Here is a 10,615-nt window from a genome sequence, read left to right on the forward strand (position 1 = left end):
ACCGATGACAGCCTTCCATGTCTGTATTTTTAAGAAAACAATTTAGAGTCATTTGTACTGCTTTTTTCAAGCACTTTCCATCTGGTTGCAAATGCCGTTTCGACCTTAAAGGTCTGTGGCAGGGGGTCCTGTGGCACCTCGTGGGGTTTTGTTGTAAGCACTGCTGTTGCCACCTGCCACGGGGCCTCACACTCACCTGTGCTCACATGAGCACCGATTATCAGCTTCTGCTGGGCTCTAGTGGGTTGGAAACCTCCCTCTGCTCTCTCCTCGCCCGGCCTGTGTTCCTCCAACCCGGCACCGAGCCAGAAGGCAGACACTCACGTCACTCGACGTGGCTGTTGTCACAGTGGCGTTGTCCAGCCGACCGAATCTGTCCCTTCCCCTTCCTTGGACATCGGTGGCCCTGGGGAAGTGATGCTCATCCAGCCCAGAGCTTCCCAGCAAACCCCCTCCATCAAATACAGAAATCCAACTCCGTGCCTCCTACTGTGTCATCCGTGTCAAATGCTGCCATAAGATTTTACCCAGGCGGCTAATCTGTGACATCACAGAGCCCGTGGGGCCCACATGTGGGCTTTGCAGAGCGATTATTATAGCGTCCTAAAGAACCTGTCACGGCACAACTCGGAGACAGACCATGGCAGAGCTGTTGGCCTAGGCACACGCTAGTCACAGCGACTCCAGAAGCAGAGTCACCTGGTGAACACAGTCTCCGGTATTTCCCTTCCACGTTATGGGTACGTTGCTCATACTAAACAAGATGCGCCTTTGTGTTTTCTGAGCAGACGTACCCTGTGGTTACAGGAGTGAGTTTCCCGACTCCTTGCTGCCCCACATCCCCTTCTGTGTGGCTGGCGGGAGGATGCTGTGGGCCCTGGAGCCCACCAACCGCCTCCCCCTGCGCCCAGGACCCTCTGACCCACTCCCCTGCTGACCTCAGTCTGTCCAGGCCCCTAAAGACCCCTGTTTAAAGACTGACCTTATAAAGTGCAGGTGGCTTAGTGTATAAAGCACCAAGCTTCAGCTTCCACGGATTGGCCAGAGCAGATGCTCCAGGCGAATCTCCTCCGAAAGATCCCAAATAAAATGCTTGTGGATGAATCCCCGCTGCTCTGGAGGGCCTTCTCCTCACATGGGTCACCGCTTGCTCGTGGCACTCATTCCAGACACAGTCCTTCCGGCAGTAGCCCGTGTCTGCCCCGTGTGTGCAGCAGATCGCCGGCTTGTCCCCTCTGACTAGGACCCGCGGTCAGCCAGGCACAGAGTGGGTGGCTCCGCACGTGTCTCCTCCTCCCTCCACGTCCACATCCCTCCACTGCTGTGGCGCGAGGGAGGTCAGGACCAGCCCCAAAGGCCCCGATGCCATCCAGCCTCTGCCAGCCCAACTGACCAAGGCCGAGGGCAGGACCCAGGCGGCACCGCAGGGATCTCGCGCTCACAGGGTGGCCGCCGTGCAGTGCCCTTCCAGCGTGTGGGCACCAGCGATGGCTGGGAGCAGAGGGCAGGGGAGGCCGGGTCCGGATGGCGTGTGCGCCCCGAGAGCATGCTAGCGACAGGACCGCGCAGCGGCTTAGTGAGCTGGAGGCCCCAGGCTCACCGACCAGCACTGCGCAGGCAGATCAGGAAAGAACCAGATGGTACCTGTTGAAGAGAAAACAAAATTGTTAAACAAAAGTCCCTCGATATAGTGATAATTTTTTCTCTCTTCCAGCGCCGTGTTCACTTGGACAAATTTGTTGGTGGTGGTGGTCGAGCTGGACGGGTCAGAGCAGGAAGCCTTGGACCTCGTCCCCTTGGTGACCAACGTGGTCCTGGAGGAGCATTACCTGGTGGTGGGGGTTGTGGTCGTGGTGGACATAGGCGTCATCCCCATCAACTCCCGGGGGGAGAAGCAGCGCATGCACCTGCGAGATGGGTTTTTGGCAGACCAGCTGGACCCCATCTATGTGGCCTACAACATGTAGTCTTGTCTCTGGCTCCCGTAGACTTTTCTAGGAAAGTAAACGTTTTTCTCAGTGTCACTAAAGTTTGCAGACATGAGGGCAACATTCACCGGAACGGAGCCTCTGTTCTCGCGGCGGTGAGACTTTCCACAGCGGTCCCGATTGGCATGGGGGTGAAATGTGAAATGTGAATTTACCACTGAAGTTTGCTCAGAAGGACTTTGGATTACTGCCTTCAGTTTGTTGGAAAAACCCATTTCAAAAACTTTTTTTTTTTTTAATTATTGGATAAGAAGTGCTTTCTTCGTAAATGTGGTATTTTGTTAAAGCCAAAATAGCAATTAAAAAAATATTCTGCCCTCCAGATGGGTTCTTTTAAACAATTTATGTAGTGTGACAAAGAATTGTTTTCTCTGTTTAATGTGTCATGAAATCTTAATGACATGGATCTTGTTACTAATTTAAGCCATTGCTAGATCTCATCCTTTTAGGGAAGTTTGTTGAGGTACGAGAAAACCTTCCAAATAGCACCTTCCAATTAGAGTTTAGCAGCTTTCTTTGTCAGAAACGTGCTGGAGAAACAAAGGCTGACATACGGCCTTTGAAGTTAGCATAGAATGAGAAGAAATTATAAATAAGGTGTATTTCGGCAACTATCTTGCAGATATCTTTGTACTAAACTAAAAAGATAAAATAAGTTAACTTCTTCATATGTAATTATGTACAAAACGTTTAATTTATTTTGATCTCTTTAGAAGTATAAAAGAGAAAAAACATTCAAGAACATTAAAGTCTTGTAATGTTTGCTAATATAAAAAAGTGTTGTATTATCTTGCGTGGATAGTATCACAACAAATATATATATATGAAATATAAATTCACTAATGAACAAAGGAGATTTTAAAGTTTAAAATGCAGAACCTGTCACTTGCATGGTGTCCCCTCCACTGTACTGTAGATAAAGACAGATTCTCTCACACCCACTTTGTGATGTGAGCAGTCCCAGATCGCCGGTGCCCGGTCTAAATGTTTCTTCTAGAACCAGAGACCAGCAAGTGAAATTATCACCATCTCCGAGATGGGGAAGGAATGTGAGGCTACATGTGCACTATGTTCCCTTGGCTGCGGGGCAACGAGGGACGGTCGGCGCCGGCGCGTGCCCACTGCGCTGAGCAGGCATTAGGGAAGGCAGGTGGCAAGGAGCGCTGTCCTCTTAGCTGCAGGAATTCCTTGTTCTTATAATTTTTGTTAGCGTCCCCCGTTCCGGTCCTTGGTATGGAAAGGAATGCTCTTCTGTGGTTGTTTGTGCCGGGTCGTGCGGATTCCCCTCCGACGGCCGCTGTGTGGAGTGGACAGACTGTCCAGAACAGCTTTAAGGGAAAAGACTCCCGTGGAGACCGTCACCCTGGCCAGTGCTCTGGGCTCCCCAGCCTGGCGAGAGCGGGACCCGCAGGAGCGGCCCCAGGACTCCCCACAGAGCCACCGGCTGGAGCAAGAGAACCTCCCAGCTGCCTTCACTTCCCACCTGTGGATAACACGTGTCTGATTTCCGTCTCTCGCTGCTGCGGCCGCCCCACACGCCTTCCAGTTTCCACGTCTCCTCCGTACACTCCTCGATCCGATTGGCCCATCTGTGTCCAGCCAAGAAGAGGTGTTTGCTGCCCGGGCGGGATTGATGCCGTAACTGCCCCACCATGACCCTGCCGTGGCTCTCGTTGCTAGAAATGCATGACCAAGATCGTTGCTGGGCAAACTTTAGAGTCTCTTTTCATTACGTTGTAGGCGATGTCTTCACCTGCCTTTGCTGTATGCGCCAGCAGTAAGCCCTTTGCTAAAAGAGAGTTTTGTTTGACTTCCGAGATCCAAGGCTAATTGTTTTTTAAAAATTTTAGGTGTCATTTCTTTTCAATTTGTCTGCATGTGAGGTGCATCCTTCCATCTCCACAAATTATTTGATTTTTAAAATACCGTTTGACTTCATTGCCATGTGTGACTATTTCTCTACACGCTTCAGATACACATTCCTACAGTCTTCTGCTTCCCAAGGGGGAGAAAATCCCACCACGCACAGGAAAAAGACCCTGTCCTACACACACCCACTTTGTGTAAGGGGAAGGGGGTTTCGGGTGGGATACTGATGACAACCCACGACTGCAGGGTAGCTTGTGAGGTCTAGCTGATGTCGGGAGCAAACCAGTCAGGTATCCCTTCCGCTCCGACCGTCACCTTCCCCACATCAGCTTCACGTGCAAGACGGTGCGGTTGTGAACGCGTTAGCAACGTCCTGTCCTCTCTCGTGTTAGAGTTGAGGTCCAAAGGGTTGGGGGCTGGGACCGAAGGTCGGTTGTGCAAGGAAAAGGAGAGGAAACCCGTTTCAGCAATAAAGAAGGATCGTTCCGTATTAGGAGTTGTGCTGTAGGTAAATCATTCATGACAATGTAACAATGTTTGTCTTGTGACCTTGTGCTTTGAAGTCAGACAAAACCGTGTGATCAGCTTGCACAAGGAAGGGTACACGACGGACATTGGAACACAGACCTAACCCAACAGGGCGGCTTCCTCATGGTGCTTGTTTATTATATATATTTAATCCTGCTTGACACTTTACCCAAGGGAAACTGCCCCTTTTATCAGTTGAATGTTAGCAGCGTTATTTCATAGAGTGTGGTGACTGGTTAGAGAAATTCATGTACTCAACCAATCACGGTTTCAAACAAAATTTTTATGTGCAAAGGACGGCAACCTTCTCGTATGTTAAACCACCAGTAAGCTTTGTACATCTGTGATAACGCCTGTTTTATATTCAAATGAACAAATAAAAGCTTTTATTTTTGTTGCTCTGAAAATAGCAGTTTCTTAATTGCTCCCCTGGAAAACTGTCTGGGACAGCTTCAATCCCAGGAAGGAAGTGACTCCTGCAGGGAAATGGGAAATGTATCTGACTCTGTTTACATAATTTGTTGCATTACTTATTAGTACAGATGATCATACTTTGAACAATGTTTAAATTTTGATGTGGGCATTTATTGCTTAAAAAATTCCTATGGCAACAAATGTTTTGTGAAATGTTTTTTTTAATTCTTTTAAATATATCTAAATATATTTGTTCACATTTGCTGCAAGTGTACAGATTCTTGGTAAATTTGCGGGAAAAAGAGTAAGCATGAGTCCTGTGTGCAAATACTTTGTCAGGTGTGACCGGGCACCTCTGCATCGCAGGAGGTAGGTCCAGGGGCTACGCCAGCCCCGATGGTCCCTGCTCCGCGGACCACGAAAGCTCGGTCTTTTGCCCAAGATCTGAGCATTTCTTAAAAGGTTTGTCTCGTGGAAGGTGGAGCGGGCGAACCGACCTTCAGCCTAATGGTATCAGAGGAAGTTGTGGACACATGAGAACCAGCAGCGCCCAAACCACCCAGGTCACGGGGCTTAGCCTGCGGGTCACAGGCCCCGGAGCACCTCGACCCCGGCGCCGGGCGTCACCGGCATCGGCTTGGTGGCAGCTCGGTCGTGTCCCTGTGTGGTCCTCTCCCCCGCAGCGTCCTGGGCGCCCAGGTGGGCGGTCCGTGCACCTGCCGAGGGGAGACACACTCACACACACACACACACACACGCACACAGAGTGGCAGGTGGCAGGGACAGCAGTTTTCGCGGCGCCGCCGGGTTGGGTTCCAGGGTTTAGGGGCCCCGACTGCCCAGAGCTCCAGGCGGGTGATGGGGTGGCGTCCCCAGGAGGCAGGACTCCAGGTGGTCGGTCGTCCATCCTCGGGGTACAGGTAACCCCCAGATAAGGAGCCCAAGGCTGCGGGGGGGGCGCGAGTGACCCTCGGGGAAGGAGCCCGAGGCTGCAGGGGGCGAGGGGGCAGGTGACCCCCGGGGAAGGACCCCAAGGCTGGTGGGGGCGCAGGTGACCCCCGGGGAAGGAGCCGGAGCCCGAGGCTGCGGGGAGGGTAGGTGACCCCCGGGGAAGGTGCCCGAGGCCACAGGGGGCAGGTGACCCCCAGTGCCCCACGGAGCGGCCCTCACCCGGTGTGCGTCAGGGTGATGCCTGTGGCCGCGGAGCGCGTGGAAACACCAAGGATGCGGCTTATGTCCTGGATACGAGGATGCCGGGGCCCCGCAGCCGGACGTGTCACCGCCAGGACGGGGGTCGGGGCCCGGGTGCCCCCGCCGCAGGACGGAGAAGGTAAAGTACGAGCGCAGGAAAGTGGGGGGATAGGAGCGGACGTGTCCTTGCCAGACAGCAGCTTGTCAGGAGGACCGGCCATGACGGGAGTGGGAAGTGGGGGGCACCGGGGGTACCCCACCTCCCCTCGGGGCGGCTCTGCAGGGGCCTGAGCCCCCCCGGTGATGGTGACGGGCACACGGTGAGCTGTGGAGCCCCGGCGCCATGTCCCCCACCCCGTAGGGACACTTCCGTGGCGTCCCCTCCGCAGGCCCCGCCGATGGCCCGTGAGACCCGGCCGACCAGGGCCTGGCGGCTCCGGTGAGGCGGTCACAGGCCGAGAGAATGAGCCCGGGCGTGTGCTCCGCTCCTGGCACAAAACACGCAGGGACTTCCCGGAACACACTGTCCCTGGGGGTGCTGCCACTGTGGAGCCCCGCCCGGGCGGGGACGCTGGGCTCTGCGGCTCACTGACCAGCTGGCCCTCCGGTTCCGCTGACAGGGAGGGAGGCTGGGCCGCCAACACTGCGCTCTCGAGGCTGCGGCTCCGAGGACGAGCTGCGGCGCCCACGGGCTTCGGTCCGTGCCCAGAAGTGTCATGGATCCCGCGTGGGCGCCTGTGCCCACGAGGCCCGAAGCCGGTGAGGACGGCCGCGTGTGGCCACGGCCCAGCTGGGCTTGCGCGGGGCGGTGCGGACGCAGCCGGGGTTCGGAGGGCGACGGCGTGTCGCGGGGGCTCCGCAGCCCAGGTGCCAACGACCCGCCCCGCGCTCGGCCGGGGCACCAGGCGGCCGTGGGGCTGAGCGGGGCTGCCGTGCACCCACTGCGCATAGGGCCCCGAGAGCTGGATCTGGCGTAATTGCCTCGTCACAAAACACGACTCTATCGGCCTTTCCGGCTGTGAGGGGCAAGCGTGCTGCTTCGCCTTCGGGTTCGACCCGGCGCGGCAGCCCGATGGGCCCGGGACGTTGGCTGGTTTGTGGCCTAAGGTCCAAGGCCTAAGGCCGACTCCTCAGAGCCAGGCTCGGAGTCTGATCTCTCCCGCAACAGAAGGCGGAGTCCGCGTCTGGTCACCGAAAGTGTAATCTTCCAGACCGCGTGGCGCTCACTTACCAGCAAGTACCTGCGCGCCGGCGTTCGTGGCCGTGGGGTGGCAGGGGAGCCCGCGTCTGCGCGGTGCACACCCGGCAGCAGCAGAGCCGGGACTCGGCCGGGCCGCGCTCGCGGGGCACGTGGATTCCATGTGGGCTGCACACACGCGAGGTCACGGGGGCTGTGCAGTCTCCACAAAGAAGGCAAAACCCTGGATGATGCACTCCTGGGTTCGCTGTTCTGTGGCGCTGACCTGCGTGTTCCGTGTCAGCACCACGGCGTCCCGGCGATCACAGCGTCGCAGCGGGGCGTCGAGTGTGCGAGTGTGACGCCCAAACGTCCATCAGCTGAAGAATAAAGAACATGCGGGCTGTGTATGCACGTGTGTGAGCGTGTGTGTGCGAGTGTGAGTGTGTGTGTGTGTGTGCATGTGCGTACGGGTGCGCGGCCCATACAGCGAAGTGGAGCAGGAGCCCACCTCGCCAAGGGCCACTGCCTGCTGCCCATGGCGGGGCCGGGAGCGTGGCGTCCGGATCAGGTGAGTGAGAGGCGACGCCCGCAGCTCCATCATCGGGGAGCTTCAGAGGCAAGGGAGCCCCGGGGCGGGGGTGGCTCTGGGTGCTGCCCGGCTGCGTCGCTGGGAGCACCCCCTGCAACTCCCTCTGGGACGGTCCGCGGGGTCTTGACGGTAGGGACCCCGCCTGGCACACGTCCCTTTCTCACTTTGTGGTGGTTCTGGATTCCACGCAGAGGCGGCAGGTCCCCCCACCCCCCGCAACCCCCCGGCTCCCTGCGTCCTGCGGCTCGGCTGCCCAGGGGCTCTGGGGCCGCACCCCCGTGACGGATGCTGCAGGTGGCGCGCGGGCCTTCCACGCGAGTATTTCCACGAAGTTGGGTAAATGCCTGCTCGGGGCAAAAGGGTCACAGTCAGGTCGGGGACACACCGGGTCACAGGTCGGGGACTCACCAGGTCACAGGGCAGGTCATAGACCCACCGGGTCACAGGGCAGGTCGGGGACCTACTGGGTCACAGTCAGGCTGGGTACCCACAGGGTCACAGGCCAGGACTCACCGGGTCACAGAGCAGGTCAGGGACTGACGGGGTCACAGGCCAGGACCCACCAGGTCACAGAACAGGCTGGGGACCCACCAGGTCACAGGGCAGGTTGGGGACCCTCCAGGTCACAGGGCAGGTCGGGGACTCACCGGGTCAAAGGCCAGGCACTGACCGGGTCACAATCAGGCCGGGGATCCACCGGGTCACAGGGCAGCTCCCTGTCCGGCTTCTGAGGCCGCCCCTCACGGCAGTGCAAGGGCCGCACCCTGCACCCACCAGCCCCGGGGCCCCCTCCCGCACGGCCTCGGCCTCGCCGACAGCTGCCGCTCCCCACTGGCTGCCACCATCCCCACGGCTGCGAGGCGACCGCTCCCTGTGGCCGCGGCTTGCGTTCCCCCCGACGGCCCGATGCCGAGCGCCTCCTCGCCGCCGATTACCTGCTGCTCTTCTGGGGAGAGGCGTCGGTTCATATCTTCCGCCTCCCCACTTTTAATTGAATTACTATTATTATTATTATTATTTGGCGTTGGGTTTTATACATTTTTTATATGTTTTGGATACTAAAAGACCTGCTAAAAATGGACAAAACACTTCAACAAGTTTAAAAAAAAATTTTAAAGATACTCAGGCAGGTCTTTCTGGCCAGGAATCCCATCCCCATGCTTTAATAAAAACACCTTTTTGCATAAGAAAAAAAGATATTCAGAGGGCCAACAAATATTTTTAAATAGGAACCCTTTATCAGACGTGTCATTTGCAAATATCTTCTCTTTTTATTTTGACAAAGTCCTAATAGCTTTTGTTTCCCTCGCCTCAGGAGACATCTAGAAAAATGTTGCTGTGGCTGATATCGCAGCAATTCCTGCCCATGCTCTTTCCTAGGGTTTTTATGGTTTCAAGTTTCATATTTTTAATGCATTTTGAGTTTAGTCTTCTACAAGAGCATGGCCCGGTTCCGTTCCTCTGCCTGTGGCTGTCCAGTTTTCCCAGCACCACTGGTGGAAGTGACTCTCTGTTGCATACTCCCTCCCCCTCTGTCGTACGTGGCTTGACCACATAATCTCGGGTGCCCGTCGGAGCCTTCTCGCCCGTTCCATCAACCCTCATGTCTCTCCCTGCCTGTCCCATACTGTTTGGGTCACTACAGCATCATAGTACAGCTTGAAGTATGGGATTGTGGTGCCTCCAGCTTTGCCTTTTTCCCCCCAAGATTGCTTTGGCTCTATGGGTCCTTTTGTGTTTCTGTGTAAATTTTAGGGTTATTGGTTCTTGTTCTATGAAAAAATGCTGTTGCTACTCGGATAGGGACGGCACTAAGTGTGCACATTGCTTCGGGCAGGATGGGCATCTCAGTAATCCTGGCTCTTCCCATCCATGAGCGTGAACGTCCCGTTTCTCTGTGTTGTCGTCAACTTCTTTCATGGGGTTTATGCCTTCAGAGTACGGATCTCTACCCCCTTGCTTAGGGTCATTAGTAGGTACTTAATTACATTTGGTGCAGTTGTAAATGGGATTTTGTGAGTTTCTGTTTCTTCATTATCAGTGTATCAAACTACAACAAAATTTTCTATATTGGTTTTCTATCCTGCGACTTTACTGAATTGCGTTATGAGTAGAGTCTTTAGTCTTTGATAGAATCTTTAGGGTCCTCGGTACACAGTATCAGGTCATCTGCAAATAACGGAAGGGCTACCGCTTCCTTACAGATTCCAATGTCTTTTACTTCTTTTTTGTTGTGTGCTTGCCGCGGCTACAACTTCCAGGACTATGTTGGGTAAAAGAGAGGAGAGTGGGGGCGCCTTGGTGGCACAGTCGATGAAGTGACCGACTCTTGGCTTCAGCTCAGGTCGTGATACTGGGGTCGTTAAATTGAGCCCCGAGTTGGGGTGCCCGCGCAGCGGGGCATCCGCTCGAGCTTCTCTCTCCCTCTCGTCCACCCTCTTCCTTTCTGACGGTTCATCACACTGTCCTGTGGTTCTCTCTGGTCATGTCTTCATCTGGTTTGGGTATCGGGGTCATATTGGCCTCATAGAATAAATTGGGAAATTGTCCTTCTTTTACTATTTTTTGGACTAGTTTGAGAAGAATACATACGCACATACGCACTCTTCTTCAAGTGTTTAGTAGAATTCCCCTGTGCGGCGTCTGGGCCTGGACTTTTGTTTATTGGGCGGCTTCACTGTTGTTGTTTTAGGGTTTGGGGGTTGTTTTGTTTTGTTACTGATTCTGCTTCATCCAAGGTAATCACTGTGTTCGTGTTTCCTCTTCCTTCTTGGCTGAGTCCGGGGAGGTTATCGGTTTCTAGAAATTCTTCCATTTCTTCTACACTGTCCAGTCTGTTGACGCATGACCTTCTCT

General features: G+C 55.0%; 1 protein-coding gene across 3 annotated transcripts in view; it reads left to right on the top strand.

The window, feature by feature from the left end:
* The window catches only part of DIP2C (disco interacting protein 2 homolog C), a 252,745-nt gene extending 247,953 nt beyond the window's left edge, over positions 1–4,792 (top strand). For all 3 annotated transcript variants that reach the window (XM_049101447.1, XM_025445449.3, XM_025445450.3), the window contains one exon: positions 1,715–4,792. In XM_049101447.1, the coding sequence (XP_048957404.1) occupies positions 1,715–1,967 (253 nt within the window). In that variant the 3' untranslated portion in view covers positions 1,968–4,792. The remainder of the gene's footprint in view (positions 1–1,714) is intronic.
* The last annotated feature ends 5,823 nt before the right edge of the window (positions 4,793–10,615 follow it).

Source organism: Canis lupus, chromosome 2 (assembly GCF_003254725.2).
Source record: "Canis lupus dingo isolate Sandy chromosome 2, ASM325472v2, whole genome shotgun sequence".
NCBI lineage: Eukaryota > Metazoa > Chordata > Mammalia > Carnivora > Canidae > Canis > Canis lupus.